The 22,591-nt window shown below is 43.2% G+C and overlaps 1 protein-coding gene across 12 annotated transcripts in view; it reads left to right on the top strand.

Annotated features, from left to right (window-relative positions):
* LOC118928528 (sorting nexin-29) overlaps window positions 1-22,591 on the top strand; it is a 599,207-nt gene that overhangs the window by 22,870 nt on the left and 553,746 nt on the right. For 10 of the 12 annotated variants that reach the window (XM_057486934.1, XM_057486922.1, XM_057486916.1 and 7 more), the window contains exon 3: window positions 2,115-2,167. The exons of the other annotated variants lie outside the window; for them this stretch is intronic. In XM_057486934.1, the coding sequence (XP_057342917.1) occupies window positions 2,115-2,167 (53 nt within the window). The remainder of the gene's footprint in view (window positions 1-2,114; window positions 2,168-22,591) is intronic. 12 annotated transcript variants of the gene reach the window in all.

The following is a 22,591-nucleotide window of genomic DNA, read 5'->3' as shown; positions in this document are numbered from 1 at the left end:
AAGGGCATTGAAGAGGGCTTCAAAGTTTTATTTCCAAGCAGTTGTGTTTTAGGGCAACTCTTACAGGTGCTGAGGTTGTGGTCGGAGTTAGGGCCCCTTGAGCATGAGAAGAGGGACGAGGAGGAGTGAGGCCGTGGCCAGGATCATATGGCTCCTTCAGTGTGGGGTCTGCTCTGATTGGCTGATGCTTTTTGTGAAGCCTGGCTTTTTGTGGGCATGGAAGCAAGCTTTGACACAAGGCTGGCATCAGTTTTCTTGCCTGAATGTACCAGACATGCATTGCTTTTTTTTAGAACCTGGAAGCTATTTATTTAAGATTCACAATTATGCCCCACTTGGGGCAGTGTTCCCGAAGCATTTGACCCATAGAACTTTGTATTCAGAATATCCACTATGTTTACTATATAAAAATTACCCACCCAAAACACATTGATATGAAGATCAGGCTACTGATGGGATACCAATGAGAAGATGGTTCTCTCCTAAGAATTATTTATTCATTTCCACAACTAAAAATCTCAAGAAAACATTTTGTGCACTCGCCATCTGAACTCATGAGAATCATTAATTGTGTAATCCCTCTGGCACGTATAAATAAACAGACCTGTAATGTTGTGCTTTTATTCACATTGTATACAAACATGCATTGTTTATTGCACATTCATCATATCCTAGGCTCTGCTAAGAGCTTTACAGTTAGTTAATCCTTCCAGCCACCCTCTGAGATAGTTCCTACAGTTATTCGCATCTTACGAAGAAGCTGAAGCTCAGGAAGGTCCAATGACTTGCTCAAATTGTTATAGTTAATAAGTAGCAGAACTGCCATGCAACCTTGGGAATTCTTGGTTGCTCACATTTTGGAAGGGGCAACTCACAACTGTATGCATGTACCCACCAATATAAGGAGAGAAATACTTGAACAGAGGTGTGTGTTAAGTATTGAAGCGAGCCCAGAGAATTTAGCATCTGCCTAAGCCTTGAGGTGTCCTGGTGTGCCAGAAGGACACAGGCTTAGATATAGCTGGGGTTGAATGCCACCTTCATCTCTTCACCACTGTGTGTGCTGGGGCAGCCCAGTTAGCCTCTCTGAGCATCTCTCTTCCCTGAAACCAGGTCACTAATCTCCATAGGGCTGTTAAGGGAATTGCGTTTGTTAAAGTATGAAAAGGGCCTGGCTGGACCTGGTTCACGGTAAATATGGAGCTCACATTAGTAATTTCTTCTTTTCTCCAGAGATGGAAAATCTAACAAGAAGATAAATAGGCAAGTTGAACCACTTTAAGTGTAGCAGTTGAACATAAATAAATAAAAGTAAATAGCCCAGAGCTGCTATTGTTATTATTTTGGTTGAATTGGGATTGTGAAAGTGTTGTATATATGCCTTAAAAAAATCAGCTTTGAGATATAATTTGCATATAAGAAAATAATAATAAGTTCTGGAATCGTGCAAGCCTGCTTCTCCCAGTGGAGATTCTATACCTTTATCAGGGAGTAGTGGATAGGGATGGTGGTTGCACAACATTGTGAATTGAATTGTGTAACTAAAAATGGTAAAAATGGTAAATTTTATGTTATCTTTATTTTATCACAATTTTAAAAAAGAATAGTTTGCTTTTGTTTGTACCCACCCTGGGCAAATTGTGCCCCACCACCAGATGACTTGTTTGAAGTTTGATTGATGCTGTCATAATTTTATAGCCAGTCATAACAACTTCGGGGCCCTGTCAAGAGGGACCCATCATCACAGATTTCAAAGATTTAATTATTGCCTATTAGGAGCAGTGTTCTAGATGGTCAGCTGCTGGCAGATAGAGGACGCTTCCTGCAGATTATTCCTAGATAATATTTAGAAGGCTGTGTGGTTTTGTTTTCCTCTTAGAATTTTCCCACAAGGCTCCCTTCCGTACAAGGGGGAAATAAAGGCTTCCTTTAAGTGGCAGCTGGAAGACTGGGGTGTTCACTGTCTTACATCCTGGGCTGACACCCAGGGCATGGGGAGCCTTGACTCAGCACCAAGAGTTTCTGGCCCTTTGTCCTCTGTGACCCTGAAGGCCTTGTGACATTTGAGTGTCCCATCCCAACAGCTGATCTCAGCGGCTTCTTTTTCCATGCAGTGCCAGATCCGCTTTGGAGGGAGAAAGGAGATTGCCTCGGATTCTGACAGCAGGTAATATGTTGCTTCTAAAACCATTTAGTGTTAAGACCAAAAAGGTGGCCAGAGATGAACAGCTTCTATAACTGCCTCCTTAACCAAATGGTGCAGTGAGTAAATCTGGGTGATGTGCAGACCACCCATGAAGTGACTATTGTTGGAAGCATTTCCAGCTTCCCCTAATTCTCTGTCTAGTAATATAGTCTGAGGAAATTACTTAAAATATCTTTCTGCCTAAAATTATTTTCAGGGTAATTTATAATGATGAATACTCAGAAATGTATATGCCCAACGATTGGGAAATGATTAGAAAATGGAGTGCATCAGTAGGATGGAAAGTTATATAGCTATTCAATTGATGCCCATGCAGAATTTGTTTGAAGCAGGAAAATGCATCTGTAGTAAAAGTCCTAAAAATTGCTCTTCACCTTCATGACCCAGGAAAGGCCAACATAATTGCATAAGCTTATAATTTTGACTGGGAGGAGATGTAGATGTTCTGGCAAAGGTAGGAGACACACAGGCAGTTGCTGGGAATGCTTTGTGATGTCATTTGAACTGATGTCATGCTGTGCGGCCCTGGAGAGGCTGGAGGAACATTCCTGGGAAGGGAGGGGAGGGGAGGGCAAAGAAGGGAAGGGTTGGGGAGGAAGGGAGGGAAGGGGGAGGGGAGGGAAGGGGAAGGGAGGGGAGAGCAAAGAAGGGGAGGGGAGGGGAGGAAAGGGGGGAGGGGAGGGGAGAGGAGGGGAAGGGAGGGGAGGGGAAGAAGGGAGGGAAGGAGGGAGGGGAGGGGAGGGGAGGGGAGGGGAGGGAACTCACTTGCTCAACATTCCTGACATCCTGGAGACTGACCATGTTCCCCATGCTCTTGCTGCACCCACTCCACAGGGCCAGTTCCCTTCTCTGTACTTTGAGACCCTTGTTCTTTTGTGACACTTAACCAGTCATGAACAAAGCCTGTAGCACTTCATTTTATTTTATTTTATTTTGGTATCATTAATCTACAATTACATGAAGAACATTATGTTTACTAGGCTCCCCCTTTCACCAAGTTCCCCTGACAAACCCCATTACAGTCACTGTCCATCAGCTAGTAAGATGCTGCAGAATCCCTACTTGTCTTCTCTGTGTTGTACAGCCCTCCCGGTGCCCGCCCCCAACTACACATGCTAATTGTAATGCCCCCTGCCTTCTTCCCCACCCTTATCCCTCCCTTCCCACCCATCCTCCTCAGTCCCTTTCCCTTTGGTAACTGTTAGTCCATTCTTGGGTGCTGTGATTCTGCTGCTGTTTTGTTCCTTCAGTTTTTCTTTGTTCTTATACTCCACGTATGAGTGAAATCATTTGGTACTTGTCTCTCTCCGCCTGGCTTATTTCACTGAGCATAATACCCTCTAGCTCCATCCATGTTGTTGCAAATGGTAGGATTTGTCTTCTTATGGCTGAATAATATTCCATTGTGTATATGTACCCCATCTTCTTTATCCATTCATCTACTGATGGACACTTAGGTTGCTTCCATTTCTTGGCTATTGGTAATAGTGCTGCGATAAACATAGGGGTGCATCTGTCTTTTTCAAACTGGGCTGCTGCATTCTTAGGGTAAGTTCCTAGAAGTGGAATTCCTGGGTTGAATGGTATTTCTATTTTAAGCATTTTGAGGAACCTCCATACTGCTTTCCACAGTGGTTGAACTAATTTACATTCCCACCAGCAGTGTAGGACAGTTCCTGTTTCTCCACAACCTTGCCAACATTTGTTGTTGTTTGTTTTGGATTGTGGTGATCCTTACTGGGTTAAGGTGATATCTCATTGTGGTTTTAATTTGCATTTCTCTGATGATTAGCGATGTGGAGCATCTTTTCATGTGCGTGTTGGCCATCTGAATTTCTTCTTTAGAGAACTGACTATTCAGCTCCTCTGCCCATTTTTTAATTGGATTATTTGCTTTTAGTTTGTTGAGGTGTGTTAGCTCTTTATATATTTTGTATGTCAGCCCTTTATCGGGTCTGTCATTTATGAATATATTCTCCCATACTGTAGGATACCTTTTTGTTCTATTGATGGTGTCCTTTGCTGTACAGAAGCTTTTCACCTTGATAGAGCCCCACTTGTTCATTTCTGCTTTTGTTTCCCTTGCCTGGGGAAATATGTTCATGAAGAAGTTGCTCATGTTTATGTCTAAGAGATTTTTGCCTATGTTTTTTTCTAAGAGTTTTATGGTTTCATGACTTACATTCAAGTCGTTGATCCATTTCAAATTTACTTTTGTGTATGGGGTTAGACAGTGATCCAGTTTCATTCTCTTACATGTAGCTGTCCAGTTTTGCCAACACCAACTGTTGAAGAGGCTGTCATTTCCTCATTGTATGTCCATGGCTCCTTTATCCTATATTAATTGACCATATATGTTTGGGTTAATGTCTGGAGTCTCTATTCTGTTCCACTGGTCTGCAGATCTGTTCTTGTGCCAGTACCAAGTTGTCTTGATTTCTGTGGCTTTGTAGTAGAGCTTGAAGTTGGGGAGCGAGATCCCCCCTACTTTATTCTTCCTTCTCAGGATTGCTTTGGCTATTCTGGGTCTTTGGTGGTTCCATATGAATTTCAGGATTATTTGTTCCAGTTCGTTGAAGAATGCTGTTGGTAATTTGATAGGGATTGCATCAAATCTGTATATTGCTTTGGGCAGGATGGCCATTTTGACAATATTAATTCTTCCTAGCCAAGAGCATGGGATGAGTTTCCATCTGTTAGTGTCCTCCTTAATTTCTCTTAAGGGTGTCTTATAGTTTTCAGGGTATAGGTCTTTCACTTCCTTGGTTACATTTATTCCTAGATAGTTTATTCTTTTTGATGCAATTGTGAATGGAATTCTTTTCCTGATTTCTCTTTCTGATAATTCATTGTTATTGTATAGGAAAGCCACAGAGTTCTGTGTATTAATTTTGTATCCTGCAACTTTGCTGAATTCCGATATTAGTTCTAGTAGTTTTGGTGTGGAGTCTTTAGGGTTTTCATGTACAATATCATGTCATCTGCAAATAGTGACAGTTTAACTTCTTCTTTACCAATCTGGATTCCTTGTATTTCTTTGTTTTGTCTAATTGCTGTGGCTAGGACCTCCAGTACTATGTTGAATAACAGTGGGGAGAGTGGGCATCCCTGTCTTGTTCCTGATCTTAGGTGAAAAGCTTTCAGCTTCTCGCTGTTAAGTATGATGTTGGCTGTGGGTTTGTCATATATGGCCTTTATTATGTTGAGGTACTTGCCCTCTATTCCCATTTTGCTGAGAGTTTTTATCATGAATGGATGTTGAATTTTGTCGAATGCTTTTTCAGCATCTATGAAGATGTTTATGTGGTTTTTGTCCTTTTTGTTGAAGTGGTGGATGATGTTGATGGATTTTCGAATGTTGTACCATCCTTGCATTGCTGGGATGAATCCCACTTGATCATAGTGTATGATCTTTTTGATGTATTTTTGAATTTGGTTTGCTAATATTTGTTGAGTATTTTTGCATCTACGTTCATCAGGAATATTGGTCTGTAATTTTCTTTTTTGGTGGGGTCCTTGCCTGGTTTTGGTATTAGGGTGATGTTGGCTTCATGGAATGAGTTTGGGAGTATTCCCTCCTCTTCTGTTTTTTGGAGAACTTTAAGGAGAATGGGTATTATGTCTCCTCTGTATGTCTGATAAAATTCTGAGGTAAATCCATCTGGCCCGGGGGTTTTGTTTTTGGGTAGTTTTTTGATTACCACTTCAATTTCATTGCTGGTAATTGGTTTGTTTAGATTTTGTGTTTCTTCCTTGGTCAGTCTTGGAAGGTTGTATTTTTCTAGGAAGTTGTCCATTTCTTCTAGGTTTTCCAGCTTGTTAGCATGTAGGTTTTCATAGTATTCTCTAATAATTCTTTGTATTTCTGTGGGGTCCATTGTGATTTTTCCTTTCTTGTTTCTGATTCTGTTGGTGTGTGTTGATTCTCTTTTTCTCTTAATAAGTCTGGCTAGAGGCTTCTCTATTTTGTTTATTTTCTCGAAGAACCAGCTCTTGGTTTCATTGATTTTTTCTGTTGTTTTATTGTTCTCAATTTTATTTATTTCTTCTCTGAGCTTTATTATGTCCCTCCTTCTGCTGACTTTAGGCCTCATTTGTTCTTCTTTTTCCAATTTTGATAATTGTGATGTTAGACTATTCATTTGGGATTGTTCTTCCTTCTTTAAATATGCCTGGATTGCTATATACTTTCCTCTTAAGACTGCTTTCGCAGCATCCCACAGAAGTTAGGGCTTTGTGTTGTTGTCATTTCTCTCCATGTATTGCTTGATCTCTATTTTAATTTGGTCATTGATCCATTGATTATTTAGGAGCATGTTGTTAAGCCTCCATGTGTTTGTGAGCCTTTTGGCTTTCTTTGTACAATTTATTTCTAGTTTTATGCCTTTGTGGTCTGAAAAGTTGTTTGGTAGGATTTCAATCTTTTTGAATTTATTGAGGTTCTTTTTGTGGCCTAGTATGTGGTCTGTTCTGGAGAATGTTCCATGTGCACTTGAGAAGAATTTGTATCCTGTTGCTTTTGGATGTAGAGTTCTATAGATGTCTATTAGGTCCATCTGTTCTAGTGTGCTGTTCAGTGCCTCTGTGTCCTTACTTATTTTCTGTTTTGTGGATCTATCCTTTGGGGTGAGTGGTGTGTTGAAGTCTCCCAAAAATGAATGCATTGCATTCTATTTCCTCCTTTAATTCTGCTAGTATGTGTTTCACATATGCTGGTGCTCCTGTATTGGGTGCGTATATATTTATAATGGTTATATTCTCTTGTTGGACTTATCCCTTTATCATTATGTAATGTCCTTCTTTATCTCTTGTTACTTTCTTTGTTTTGAAGTCTATTTTGTCTGATACTAGTACTGCAACACCTGCTTTTTTCTCCCTGTTGTTTGCATGAAATATCTTTTTCCATCTCTTGACTTTTAGTCTGTGCATGTCTTTGGGTTTGAGGTGAGTCTCTTGTAAGCAGCATATAGATGGGTCTTGCTTTCTTATCCAGTCTGTTACTCTGTGTCTTTTGATTGGTACATTCAGTCCATTTACATTTAGGGTGATTATTGAAAGATATGTACTTATTGCCATTGCAGGCTTTAGGTTCGTGGCTACCAAAGGTTCAAGGTTAGCTTCTTTACTATCTTACTGTCTAACTTAACTCGCTTATTAAGATATTATGAACACTGTCTGGTGATTCTTTATTTCTCTCCATTCTTATTCCTCCTCCTCCATTCTTCATATGTTTGGTGTTTTGTTCTGTGCTCTTTTGTGTTTCCTTTGACTGCTTTTGTGGGTAGTTTATTTTATTTTTTGTCTTTAGTTAGTCTTCAGTTGGTCTTCTTTCTTTGCTGTGATTTTATTTTCTCTGGTGACATCAATTAGCCTTAGGAGTGCTCCCATCTAGAGCAGTCCCTCTAAAATACTCTGTAGAGGTGGTTAGTGGGAGGCAAATTCCCTCAAATTTTGCTTGTCTTGGAATTGTTTAATCCCTCCTGCATATTTAAATGATAATCGTGCTGGATACAGTATTCTTGGTTCAAGGCCCTTCTGTTTCATTGCATTAAATATATCATGCCATTCTCTTCTGGCCTGTAAGGTTTCTTTTGAGAAGGCTGATGATAGCCTGATGGGTTTTCCTTTGTAGGTGACCTTTTTCCTCTCTCTAGCTGCCTTTAATACTCTTTCCTTGTCCTTGATCTTTGCCATTTTAATTATTATGTGTCTTGGTGTTGTCCTCTTTGGGTCGCTTCTGTTGGGAGTTCTGTGTGGTTCCGTGGTCTGAGCAACTATTTCCTCCCCCAGTTTGGGGAAGTTTTCAGCAATTATTTCTTCAAAGACACTTTCTATCCCTTTTCTTCTCTCTTCTTCTTTTGGTACCCCTATAATGCAAATATTGTTCCATTTGGTCTGGCCACACAGTTCTCTTAAAATTCTTTCATTCCTGGAGATCCTTTTGTCTCTGTCTGCATCAGCTTCTCTGCATTCCTGTTCTCTGATTTCTATTCCATTAACAGCCTCTTGCACCTCATCCAGTCTGCTCTTAAGTCCTTCCAGAGATTGTTTCATTTCTGTAATCTCCGTCCGGACTTCATCCCTTAGCTCTTGCATATTTCTCTGCATATCCATCAGCACGGTTGTGACCTTTATTTTGAATTCTTTCTCGGGGTGATTGGTTAGGTCTATCTCCCCTGGCTCTCTCTCAAGGATTGTCTGTACTATTTTGGACTGGATTAAATTTTTCTGCCTTTTCACGGTGATAGATGTAGCTGTAGGCTGGTAGCTCGTGTGTCAGCTGGGAGAACAAAGTCCTTTCCTGCTTGCTGTTTGCCTTGCTCTTCTCTGCTGCCTGTGCTGGTTACCCGCACTCCTGGAGCAGCTTCTGGGTTAATTCCCTGAGCTGCTGTGGGCGGGGTCTCCGTCAGAGTAGTGCAGAGCCCTGCGGGGAGTGGCAGGCATGCCCAGTGCGCTTTCCCGAGAAAGCGGTGTCCCTGCCGGGCAGCTGTGTTCTGACAGCAGCCTTTGGGTTTGGCCCAGGTAGCTGTGCACCTGGCTGACTGGCTGCTGGGGTCTCTGCTGCTCCTGGGCTGCTCCGCCACCGCCGCCAGCTCCCGCAGGCCACTTCTGGGACCCTCTGGAGCCACTGCGAGCTTGCGTGGGCCTCTTCCTGGCCCCTCCTTCGTCACCACTGCTTGCACGCGCAGGCCACTCCTGGGCTGCTTGGTTGCCGCTGCCACGGGCTTGCACAGGCTGCTCCCAGTCCCGTCTGGCACTGCTGCTGCGGGCTCATGCAGGCTGCTCCTGGCCCCCTTCGGCGCTGCTGCCATGGGCTTGTGCAGGCTGCTTTGTCACTGCCGCCGCTGGCCCGTGTGGGACGGTCCTGGGCCGCTCAGGTGTTGCTGCCATGGGCTTATGCGGATCGCTCTGTTTCCGCCGCTGCTGCCAGCCCCATGCCGCTCAGCTGCCGCTGACATGGGCTCCCACAGGCCACTGCCGGGTCCCTCTGGTGCTGCCTCCCCTGCTGCGCGCTGCTGCTCTCCCACTACTGGGCTGGTGTGTTGGGGTCCGTGCTGGTTGCAGAAACAAATGGCAGGCTGCTTATCGCTGTGAGGGTCTTCAGAGCTGCGCTGCTGCCCAGGGGTTTAGTTTGCCTAGAGTTCCCCGGATTTCCAGGTGCTGGGGTGCATGTGTCGGGATGACTTCATCCAGCTGTGAGGTCCCTGTCCCTTTAATACTTGCAAAAATCACTTGCTTTTCTTGTCTCAGGGGCGCTGTTTGCAGGGACCTGCTTGCAGGTTTTGCTTTTCCATTTCTCTAATATCTAGCACCCCATGCACCGTGTGTCTGTGCTCCTGGTGCGGATTTCTAGAGCTGGTTGTTTAGCAGTCCTGGGCTTTCACTCCCTCCCTGCTCCAACTCCTTCCTTCCCGCCAGGGTCTGGGGTAGGGGGGCATTTGGGTCCTGCTGGCCTGCGGGTTATATCTTACCCCTTTTGTGTGATGCTGAGTTCTCACAGATGTAGATGTAGTCTGGCTGTTGTACTGTATCTACTGGTGTCTCTTTTAGGAATAGCTGTATTTGTTGTATTTTCAAAAATATGTATGTTTTGGGGAGGAGATTTCCGCTGAACTACTTACGCCACCATCTTGGCTCCTCCCTTAGCACTTCATTTTAATAGAGCTTGGGGACTGTTTCAAACTGGTGCATATTTAAAATTGTATCCCCCTCCTTTACTCTGTCTCCTCTTTGTTTAGTTTTTTTCTGTTAACACTTGATCACTAACTAAGAGACTATACATTATGCTTTTTTATTCTGTTTATTTCTGTCTCCCAAACCATAACATCAGCTCTGGGTGGGCAGGGATGTTTTTCTGTCTTGTTCACTGAGGTATCCTCAGTGCCTGGAAGCACCTAGAATGTGCTCAGTAAAGGCTTGTTGCCTGGGTGTGTGCGTTGTATTGTACCTTAGTCAGGTGTTTTGAATACCTGTGCCACCTTGGGGCTTGTGAGCTTGGAGGGCAGAGGAGCAACTTCGGCCATTTCTTACTTCTCAGTGTTTTCTACAAATGTTTTGTGCTTGTCATACACAAGGTTCTCAGTATATGCTGTGCAAAGATGATTAGATGAGTTTATTGCCTCAGTTCTTCCTGATTGTCTGCTGTGGGACCTGGCCTCGGTCAGCACAGGTTCCTCGTTTTGGGACCCGAAGTCCACCTGCATTAGAATCACCTGGGAAGCTTAACAGTTAACAGTGAAATTCTACATTCCATCCTAGATCTGGTGAATCAGGATGTATATATGTGCATGTGTGTGTGTGTGTGTGTGTGTGTGTGTGTGTGTGTGTGTGTGTGTGTGTATTTTAGGACCTTTTTGTTTTTTTTCATCATTGTGCTCTTCATTTCCTGAGAAAGATAATCCATTTCTAAATATTAGGTTAATGTGTTTTTATATAATAGGCATTACTACTGTAACTTTTATTATGTAAAGTGTTATGTTTTATAGTAGAACTTAAAAAAAAGTAATTCCTTCTATGAGGAGTATAGTTGATGACTGAAAGGAGCTGCTTGCCAGTAATTAGAATGGTCACCATTTCTTCCTGCTCCCGCCACCCTGTCCACACTGACTCCTAGTCTTCTGGACAGGCTCAGGAGGACTGGCAGGCATTATTTCTCTACAGCTGGGAAACCAGAGGCTCAGAGAGAAAATCATGTAGTCTTGGGTAGACATCTTGGAAAGTGAGAGGTGGAGGTTGGACCCTAGTTCTTGGGGTCCAAAGTTTCTTCTTTCCCTGTTATATCACGTTTAGTGATTACCTTGGTTTTGTAGCTGAATTTTCAAAAAATTGTTTTTTCTTCCCCTAGAGGATTCTTTCTCAGTATTATGAGAGTCTTGGTTTTATCTTTGAAATACATATGGCTAATAGTGGCACCAGCCTTCATGTAGGAAAGACCACGTCATTGTTTAACCTCAAGACGGAAAGTCAGTGAACATTTAAAAATACCTGTTGTGAGGTCTGAAAAGGTGATGAGTAACCTCTCTTCCTCACAAATGACCTCGTCCTTGATCTGTGCATAGATGGGCAAACTGTTGCTGTAAAGGGCTGGATTTGGCCCACTGCCTGTACTTGGCTGTCCCCTGCTCTCTGCTGTTAAGTTTATAAATCAGTTTCAAATGATGCATTTGTGTGATGAGTTGATTACACCTGTCTGCTCAGCAGATGACAAGCTGGAAGAAGCCCGTTTTGCTCACACAGTGTTGACAGTGCCTGATGCACAGTAAGCACTCGATATATATTTTCTGGGTCACTCATTTGTTCAACAGTTACTGGATGCTCACGTTGTGTCAGGTTCTGGGCTAGACACTGGGGCTTCCAAAATATTTCAGACTGGTTTCTATCCGTCAGGCAGCTTTGTACCCACTGGGGAGGATAGTCCAGTGAGGCAGACTGCAGGATGTGCTACTGAGGGCTGTGGCCAGGGGCTGTGATATGCCCTGGGATGGCTGGTGTGAGGCATGGGCTTGCAAACCCTGACTTGGAATCTGCCTCTTCCCCTTTCTAGCTGCATCACCTGCCTAACTTCTCCAAGCTCAAGAATTAGGTCCACTGTGATACTATGATTTATGATAAGAAATACATATATTTGTTCTTTGCCCTGTTCCTGGCACTGAGCTCCTAAAACCCCTGGAATTTCCAAAGTGATAGCCATAAAGGTTTCTTTCATTGTGTTAATGTGGTGACTTTTGGGAGACACCAAGGTTGGAGGCTTGCTGCCAGGAGCACCAACCATGTGACTAGATGGTTGGAGCTTCAGTCTTTACCTCCACCCCCTCCACCACTGGGAGGGAAGGGGCTGGAGACTGAGTCTGATCACCAGCAGGCCGTGGTTTCATCAAGCATGCCTGTGGAATGAAGCCTCCATAAACACCCAAAAGGACAGGGCTTTTCTGGATTGGTGAACACTTGGAGGGCCTTGAAGCTCTCTGTCCTTTCCCCATATCTCGCCCTGTGGATCTCTTCTATCTGGCTGTTCCTGAATTACATCCTCTTATAGTAAACCAGGAATCTAGAAAGAGAATTGTTGCTGGGAGTTCTGTGGGTGTGTAATTGAACCCATAGAGGGGTCACAAGAACCTCGGAGATTTATAACCATCCCACTCACAAGTGATGGTCTGGGCTTGCCGCTCATGGGGTCAGGGATGGATGGTTCTGTCTTGTAGGACTGAGCCTTCAACCTGTGGAATCTGATGCTGTCTCCAGGTAGAGAATGTAGAATTGAGTTGAATTGTAGGATGTCCAGCTGGTGTTAGAGAATTGCTTGGTGGTGTGGGGAAAATCCATATATCAGGGAAGGTGACCAGAATTGTATCTACATTGCCTATTTTGAGGGTTATGGCAGATACTGTCTGTATAAAAGTGCCAGACATGTAGGAATATTAAGTTTACTCCATAGGGAGAGCAGTCTGGCTGGGATACTCACCACTCAGCTTGTGACATGTGCCCATGCAGAGTCTTTGTACAAACATGATGAAGGGCACATGTGAGTTGGTGAGCCTTGTGGATGTTTTCTTTTGCTCTTAGGGGAACAATTGAAGATGGAAGGCTTCTTTGCATGTAACTCTGGACATAATTCTCAGTCCCATTTGGAAAATGGAGCTTCCTCCATGTGTGTCTTCCCACATCATTCTCCTCCAGGAATCTAGGAATCAGTGTCTATAAGAAATAAGGGATAATTAGAAGGGATTTTTCTTGAAAGGCCAAGTGTTATCTCTGAATGCCACTTAAAATTTATTGTCTCAGGAAAAGTTCTAGGCATGACTGTGAGGTGTGTTGGCTTATAGTTAGTTGCAGGTAGAGAATTAGCTGGGCGGGTGAACATCAGTAGGAACCTCTGAAAGGTGTATCTGCTAGGGTTCTTTGGGAACAAGCAACAAAAATCTACTCCAGTTGATGTTGCAAGCTCACAGAACTGATGGCAGGCCAGGTTTGGAAATGTGAAGGAGTCAAGGCAGCTTTGGAAGGCTCCTAAGCTGGAACAGGAGCCCAGACGTGGTTTCCTAGTGGGGATGGTGGCCCAGTTAAGCCCCTGCTGTGGGAGTGAACACTGGCTGCTTTCTGACACTCTCATTCTGTGCAAGATCGAAGCACCTGATTGCCCAGTGTCAGGTCACATGGCTGCCTCCTGGCTGCCAGCAGCAGGATGTGGCTGAAGGAACTCCCTGGGACCTGATGGCTTATGTTGTGCAAAGATGTCTACCTGGGTTCACCATCCCACTGAGACGCTATCCAGTTAGGCAGATACAGACCTTTAGAATGACATCTGGGTGCTGTTAGGAAGGTGGGATGAGTACAGGTTGGCCAAAGGCCCAAAAGTTGTCCCCCGTTGCTGCTGTTTTATAGTGATAATCTTGCTTGTGATAGCACCCTGCAGTTTGAAATGTTTGCATCTGTGTCATCAGTCTCATGATCTTTGCAGTAACAGTGGGGTGTAGGCAAGCAAGAGGGGGATAACTTCCCTCCCTTTATGTGCATAGAAGCTGAGAGACTGGTCCTTTATGCAGCATTTATTACCATCTGTAAGTGTCGGGGCTGGGAGCACAGCCTTCAGGTGGGTGGGTCACATGGAGCACAGACTTCCAAGTTCCCAGCATATTCCTCTATCTCTAACACCACATCCCCTCTTGTTTTTTTTTTAATTTTAATTTTTTGGTATAATTAATCTACAGTTCCATGAGGAACATTATGTTTACTAGACTCCCCTGATCACCAAGTCCCCCAACAAACCCCATTACAGTCAGTGTCCATCAGCCTAGTAAGATGCTGTAGAATCACTACTTGTCTTTTGTGTGTTGCTCAGCCCTCCCCGTGCCCCTCCTCCCCACATTATACATGCTATTTGTAATGCCCCCTTTCTTTTTCTCCCCTTTTATCCCTCCCCACCCATCCTCCCCAGTCCCTATCCCTTTGGTAACTTAGTCCATTCTTGGGTTCTGTGTTTCTGCTGTTCTGTTCCTTCCGTTTTTTCTTTGTTCTTATACTCCACATATGAGAGAAATCATTTGCCACTTGTCTTTCTCCACCTGGCTAATTTCACTGAGCATAATACCCTCTAGGTCCATCCAACTGTTGCAAATGGTAGGATTTATTTTCTTCTTATGGCTGAATAATACTCCATTGTGTGTATGTACCACATCTTCTTTATCCATTCATCTACTGATGGACGCTTAGGTTGCTTCCATTTCTTGGCTATTGTAAATAGTGTGGCAATAAACATAGGGGTGCATATGCCCTTTTCAAACTGGGCTGCTGCATTCTTAGGGTAAATTCCTAGAAGTGGAATTCCTGGGTCAAATGGTATTTCTATTTTGAGCTTTTTGAGGGATTCCATACTGCTTTCCACAATGGCTGAACTAATTTACATTCCCACCAGCAGTGTAGAAGGGTTCCTGTTTCTCCACAACCTCGCCAACATTTGTTTTTGTTTGTCTTTTGGATGGTGGCGATTCTTACTGGTGTGAGGTGATATCTCATTGTGGTTTTAATTTGCATTTCTCTGATGATTTGTGATGTGGAGCATCTTTTCATGTGTCTCTTGGCCATCTGAATTTCTTCTTTGGAGAAGTGTCTATTCAGCTCCTCTGCCCATTTTTTAATTGGATTTTTTACTTTTTGTTTGTTGAGGTACTTGAGCTCTTTATATATTTTGGATGTCAACTCTTTATCAGATCATTCATTTTGTGAATATATTCTCCCATACTGTAGGATGCCTTTTTGTTCTCCTGGTGCTGTCCTTTGCTATACAGAAGCTTTTCACCTTGATATAGCCCCACTTGTTCATTTTTGCTTTTATTTTCCCTTGCCCAGGGAGATATGTTCATGAAAAGTCTCTAATGTTTATGTCCAACAGATTTTTGCCTATGTTTTTTTCTAAGAGTTTTATGGTTTCATGACTTACATTCAGGTCTTTGATCCATTTCAAATTTACTTTTGTGTATGGGGTTAGACAGTGATCCAGTTTCATTCTCTTACATGTAGCTGTCCAATTTTGCCAACACCAGCTGTTGAAGAGGCTGTCATTTCCCCATTTTATGTCCATGGCTCCTTTATCATATATTAATTGACCATATATGTTTGGGTTTATGTCTGGAGTCTCTAGTCTGTTCCACTGGTCTGTGGCTCTGATCTTGTGCCAGTACCAAATTGTCTTGATTACTGTGGTTTTGCAGAGGAGTTTGAAGTTGGAAAGTGAAATGCCCCCTGCTTTATTCTTCTTTGTCATGATTGCTTTGGCTATTTGGGGTCTTCTGTGGTTCCATATGAATTTTAAAACTATTTGTCCCATTTCGCTGAAGAATGTTGTTGGTATTTTGATAGGCATTGCATTGAATCTGTACATTGCTTTAGGCAGGATGGCCATTTTGACAATATTAATTCTTCCTAGCCAAGAGCATGGGATGAATTTCCATTTGTTAGTGTCCTCCTTAATTTATCTTAAGATTGTCTTATAGTTTTCAGGGTATAGGTCTTTCACTTCCTTGGTTAGGTTTATTCCTAGGTATTTTATTCTTTTTGATGCAATTATGAATGGGATTGTTTTACTGTTTCTCTTTCTGTTAATTCATCATTAGTATATAGGAAAGCCACAGATTTCTGTGTGTTAATTTTGTATCCTGCAACTTTGCTGAATTCCGATACTAGTTCTAGTAGTTTTCGTGTGGAGTCTTTAGGGTTTTTTATGTAAAATATCATGTCATCTGCAAATAGTGACAGTTTAACTTCTTCTTTACCAATCTGGATTCCTTGTATTTCTTTTTGTCTAATTGCCATGACTAGGACCTCCAGTACTATGTTGAATAACAGTGGGGAGAGTGGGCATCCCTGTCTTGTTCCTGATCTTAGGTGAAAAGCTTTCAGCTTCTCGCTGTTAAGTATGATGTTGGCTGTGGGTTTGTCATATATGGCCTTTATTATGTTGAGATACTTGCCCTGTATACCCATTTTGTTGAGAGTTTATATCATGAATGGATGTTGAATTTTGTCAAATGCTTTTTCAGCATCTATGAAGATGTTTATGTGGTTTTTGTCCTTCTTTTTGTTGAAGTGGTGGATGATGCTGATGAATTTTCGAATGTTGTACCATCCTTGCATCGCTGGGATGAATCCCACTTGATCATGGTGTATGATCCTCTTGATGTATTTTTGAATTTGGTTTGCTAATATTTTGTTGACAATTTTTGCATCTGTGTTCATCAGGGGTATTGGTCTGTAATTTTCTTTTTTGGTGGGGTCTTTGCCTGGTTTTGGTATTAAGGTGTTGTTGGCTTCATAGAATGAGTTTGGGAGTATTCCCTCCTCTTCTATTTTTGGAAAACTTTAAAGAAATTGGGCATTATGTCTTCTCTATATGTCTGATAAAGCTCAGCGGTAAATCCATCTGGCCCGGGAGTTTTGTTCTTGGGTAGTTTTTTTAATTACCGCTTCAATTTCGTTGCTGGTAATTGGTCTGTTTAGATTTTGTGTTTCTTCCTTGGTCAGTCTTGGAAGGTTGTATTTTTCTAGGAAGTTCTCCATTTCTTCTAGGTTTTGCAGCTTGTTAGCATATAGGTTTTCATAGTATTCTCTAATAATTCTTTGTATTTCTGTGGGGTCCGTCATGATTTTTCCTTTCTCATTTCTGATTCTGTTGATATGCGTTGATTCTCTTGTTCTCTTTTTAAGTCTGGCTGGGGGTTTATCTATTTTGTTAATTTTCTCAAAGAACCAGCTCTTGGTTTTATTGATTTTTTCTGTTGTTTTATTGTTCTCAATTTTATTTATTTCTTCTCTGATCTTTATATGTCTCTCCTTCTCCTGACTTTGGCCTTCATTTGTTCTTCTTTTTTCTGTTTCAATAATTGTGACTTTAAACTGTTCATTTGGGAATGTTCTTCCTTCTTTAGAAGGCCTGGATTGCTATGTACTTTCCTCTTAGAACTGCCTTTGCTGCATCCCACAGAAGTTGGGGCTTTATTCTGTCAGTGTCATTTGTCTCCATATAGTGCTTGATCTGTGTTTTAATTTTGTCATTGATACATTCATTATTTAGAAGCATGTTGTTAAGCCTTCATGTGTTTTTGACCCTTATTGTTTTCTTTGTACAATTAATTTATAGTTTTATGCCTTTGTGGTCTGAGAAGTTGGTTGGTAGAATTTCAATCTTTTTGAATTTACTGAGGCTCTTTTTGTGGCTCAGTATGTGATCTATTCTGGAGAATGTTCCATGTGCACTTGAGAAGAATGTGTATCCTGCTGCTGTTGGGTGTAGGGTTCTGTAGATGTCTGTTAAGTCCATCTGTTCTAATGTGTTGTTCAGTGCCTCTGTGTCCTTACGTATTTTCTGTCTGGTGTATCTGTTCTTTGGAGTGAGTGGTGTGTTGAAGTCTCTTAGAACAAATGCATTGCATTCTATTTCCTCCTTTAATTCTGTGAGTATTTGTTTCACATATGCTCCTGTATTGGGTGCATATATATTTATAATGGTTATATCCTCTTGTTGGACTGACCCCTTTATCATTATGTAATCTCCTTTATCTCTTGTTACTTTCTTTGTTTTGAAGTCTATTTTGTCTGATAGCAGTACTGCTACACCTGCTTTTTTCTCCCTATTGTTTGCATGAAATATGTTTTTCCATCCCTTGACTTTTAGTCTGTGCATGTCTTTGGGTTTGAGGTGAGTCTCTCGTAAGCAGCATATAGATGGGTCTTGCTTTTTTATCCCGTCTGTTACTCTGTGTCTTTTGATTGGTGCTTTCAGTCCGTTTACATTTAGGGTAATTATTGAGAGATATGTACTTATTGCCATTGCAGGCTTTAGATTTGTTGGTACCAAAGGTTCAAGGTTGGTTTCTTTACTATCTAACTGTCTAACTTAACTTGCTTAGTAAGCTATTGTAAATACAGTCTGATGATTCTTTCCCTCCCTTCTTATTTCTCCTACTCCAATCTTTATACGTTAGGTGTTTTATTCTGTGTTCTTTTGTGTTTCCTTTGACTCCTTTTGTGAGTAGTCAGTTTTATTTTTTTGCCTTTAGTTAGTATTTGATTGTCCTGCTTTCTTTGCTGTGATTTTATTTTCTCTGGTGACATCTATTCAGCCTTAGGAGTGCTTCTGTCTAGAGCAGTGCCTCTAAAATACCCTGTGGAGGTGGTTTGTGGGAGGCAAATTCCCTCAACTTTTGCTTGTCTGGGAATTGTTTAATCCCTCCTGCATATTTAAATGATAATCGTGCTTGATACAGTATTCTTGGTTCAAGGCCCTTCTGTTTCATTGCACTAAATATATCATGCCATTCTGGCCTGCAAGGTTTCTTTTGAGAAGGCTGATGATAGCCTGATGGGTTTTCCTTTGTAGGTGACCTTTTTCCTCTCTCTAGCTGCCTTTAATACTCTTTCCTTGTCCTTGATCTTTGCCATTTTAATTATTATGTGTCTTGGTGTTGTCCTCTTTGGGTCGCTTCTTTTGGGAGCTCTGTGTGGTTCCATGGTCTGAGCAACTATTTCCTCCCCCAGTTTGGGGAAGTTTTCAGCAATTATTTCTTCAAAGACACTTTCTATCCCTTTTTCTCTCTCTTCTTCTGGTACCCCTATAATGTGAATATTGTTCCATTTGGACTGGTCACACAGTTCTCTTAATATTCTTTCATTCCTGGAGATCCTTTTATCGCTGTCTGCATCAGCTTCTCTGTGTTCCTGTTCTCTGATTTCTATTCCATTAACAGCCTCTTGCACCTCATCCAGTCTGCTCTTAAGTCCTTCCAGAGATTGTTTTATTCCTGTATTCTCCCTCTGTGCTTGGTCCTTTAGTGCTTGCATATTTCTCTGCAGATCCATCAACATGGTTATGACCTTTATTTTGAATTCTTTTTCAGGGAGGTTAGTTATGTCTATCTCCGCCAGCCCTCTTTTGGGGGTTGTGTAGGTAATTTTCGACTGGACCCAATTCTTATGCCTTTTCACGGTGATAGATGTAGCTGTAGGCCAGTAGCTCGTGTGTCAGCTGGGGGAACAAATTCCTTTCCTGCTTGCTGGTTGCCTTGCCCTTCTCCGCTGCCTGTGTCAGTTACCCGCACTCCTGAAACAGCCTCAAGTTTAATCCCCTAAGCTACTGTGGGCGGGGTCTCCATAAGAGTAGTGCAGAGCCCTGCGAAGAGTGGCAGGTGCACCAGGTGCGCTCTCCTGTGAAAGCGGCACCCCTGCCAGGCAGCTGTGTGCTGGCTGTGTCCTTTGGGTCTGGCCCAAGCAGTTGTGTGCCAGTGTGAGATTCTGGGTGGCTACTGGCAGTGTGGCTGATCCTGGGCCGCTCCTCTGCTGACACCATTGGCTCCCGTGGGCTGCTCCTGGGCTGCTTGGTCACCGGCGCTGCGGGCTCGTGCGGGCCTCTCCCGGTCCCCTCTGCTGTCACCACCGGTGCGCGTGGGCTGCTCCTGGGCCGCTCAGTCACCGCCGCTGCAGGCTTTCACGGGTCATTCCTGGGCCCCTCTGGCGCCAGCGCCGCCACTGTGCGCTATCTGCTCAATTGCTGCCACTGCGGTCTCACACAGGCCACTCTGCCGCTGCTGGGTCATGTGGGCTGGTCCTGGGCTGCTTGGCTGCTGCTGCCACCGGCTCGCACTGGCCACTCCCCAGCCCCTCTGGTGCCACTGCTGCTGCTGGGTCGTTCGGGCCTCCCCTGGGTCCCTCTGGTCCCGCTGCCACCAGCGTGTGCAGCAGCTTTACTGCTACTGCGCCGGTGTGTTGGGGTCTGTGCCAGTTGTGGGAACAACTGGCAGGGTGCTTATCATCGTGAGGGGCTTCAGAGCTGCGCTGCCACCCATGGGGTCTGGTCGCCTAGAGTTCCCCAGGATTCCCAGGTGGTGCGTTGAGTGTGCCGGCGTGACTTCGTCCAGCTGTGAGGTCCCTGTCCCTTTAAGACTTGGAAAAAGCACTCGCTTTTCTTTTGTCCCAGGGTGCCGGTTGTGGGGATCTGCTTGCAGATTTTTGCTTTTCTGTTTCTCTAATATCCAGCACACCGTGTACCATGTGTCTGTGCTCCCGGTGCAGATTTCTAGAGATGGTTGTTTAGCAGTCCTGGACTTTCACTTCCTCCCTTCTCCAACTCCTTTCTTCCCACCGGGGGGTTGGGGTAGGGGGTTGCCCTGGTCCTGGCGGGCCTCAGCTTGTATCTTACCCCCTTTGTGTGATGCTGAGTTCTCGCAGATGTAGATGTAGCCTGGCTGTTGTAGTGTATCCGCTGGTGTCTCTTTTAGGAATAATTGTATGTGTTGTATTTTCAAAAATATATATGTTTTTGGGAGGAGATATCTGCTGAACTACTCACGCTGCCATCTTGGCTCCTCCTCTCTCCCCTCTTGTTTTGCTAGCAGTTCCCCCAAATGAGAGATTTGTATCCCTGTGAGTACTTAACAGTATTTAAGTGTTAATCATCATGACATTAAATTGGCTCCTGTCAGTTGACTGGTGGCTCAGTTACTGTCCTTACAGTCTCAGTGATACTGGGGGAAGAGTTGGTTTGGAATTAAAGCTCAGTTGAATTGAATGAAATTGCCAAAATTTGACAAAAACGACAGGCTCATACAGCTCAAAATAGTATGTCCCTGAAGGTCCCGTTCTCCAGTTGTGACAGTCTGCAGGTTTCAGGCTCAGTCGTCCTCTGGCGTGGAAGAGACAGAATTCACTGTATTTGCAAATTACCTTTTGGGCTGCGCCATTGAAAGTCCATGATGCTGGCTTTCCATTTGCAATAGTGAGAGAGATTTTCTTTTAAAACAGGCACATTTAGGCGAAAAGAGTGAGTCAAACTCAAGACAAATAAGTAATGGTCCCCATCCTCGGATGAGACAAATGTTGCTAGTTGTTTGTGAACTACTGAAGTTTGGGTGAGAAGGGCTGGTAGGGCTGAAAGTGACGCCACTGTGGGTTTACAGCCTATGTGAGGTTCAGTATTATTTTGCCAGAACCAAAAATGCGGAGTAGGAATACATGTGAGAGATCTGTTTGATCTTGTGAGATTGCACAGCAAGACACAGCAGTCCTCATGCCAAGTGTAAAACGGCATTTATGGGACGGGAGATCACAGGCAGGGTGTATTTTTTCCCAGCATATTTTACCCTCAGAAGCCTCTCCAGGAGGGAAGGGTGGCAGTCACAGGCTCTGAAATGTGTGTGTTTCTCCTCATGACTGTTTTCCTCTACGAACAAAGACCCGTTCTGTGCTTCATTAAAATTATTCCACGTTCTGTCAGTCAGACTGGCCTGTGGAGAGGCTGTAACATACCTTTTGAATATTTTGCCTTCTAGAAATAATGGCCCAAAAACCCAGTGGGCTCTGGAAGTTCCATGAGACTGGAAACATGATTATTTCACAGAAGCACCTTTTCCCATGTGGAGTCCCGGAACTTCGCTGGGACTTTTGCCCTGGGAACTGTAAATGTTAGCCCAGACTGGAGGAGCAGCAGAATGAGCGTGGGATTCGGAGCTCAGCATTTGAATCCCCTTTCTTCAGTTCCGGGTCTGTTGGACTGTGTGTGCATGGCTGACTTCCCTGTGCCTCTAGCCTCGTCTGTAAATGGGGATGGTAGTAATAATACTCACTTTCATAATATTGTTGTGAGTTCCTGTGCAGCCCTTAGAGCACTGCCTCGCGGCTAGTAAGTTTCTAGAAACCGTTAGCTGTTGTTGTTTTCATTATAATTTTATGTAAAGTGCCTTGGTGCTTGGTAAATATTCTCTGCACTCTGGTCTCTGCTGTGAAGGATGGCAACCAGGTGACTTTAGGTATTTTTCTCGGCACATTTAGAAATTGTGCAGTTTTGTGACCCTTTCAGGTGACATGTCAGAAGAAATCAGAAGGGAGCGTTTTTTTTTTTCAAAGCATGCCAAGGAAGACTGATTTGTTTTGGTGATTTTTCTTTGACCTGTTGAGGAATTAGAAACATTTTTGAACTTTTTAGGGAGCTAAAACAACACTGGCTGCCCTTTGCTGTTCCTTAATGTTATTCTTAGCATAGCTGAAAACTGTCATAAGTATTCCTCTGGATGTTTATGAAACCAAATTGCTTTTTCAGGTACTCCTTTTCCTCTTTTAAATGTCTCTGGATATTCCTCATATGATTTTTATCTTCAGTTTGTGCAGGTTTCTTATTAGTTTGAGGTGTTGACTGGATGTTGTAGTTCTCATCCTGGCAGAAAATTCTGGGGTTCACTAATTGGATTTCCTATCCCACCTGCCCTGTACACTTTATTTCCACCTTAAGGCTCTGCAGTGGATAGTCATAGATTGAATATTCTTTTCTTTTACTGTAATAATCAAAGGAATTGATTTCTTTTTGGAAAAAGATTATTTTTAGCAATTGGGGAGCTCTAGGGC

Source organism: Manis pentadactyla, chromosome 10 (assembly GCF_030020395.1).
Source record: "Manis pentadactyla isolate mManPen7 chromosome 10, mManPen7.hap1, whole genome shotgun sequence".
In the NCBI taxonomy this organism is placed as follows: Eukaryota; Metazoa; Chordata; class Mammalia; order Pholidota; family Manidae; genus Manis; species Manis pentadactyla.
This window is presented reverse-complemented; position numbering and strand designations above follow the sequence as displayed.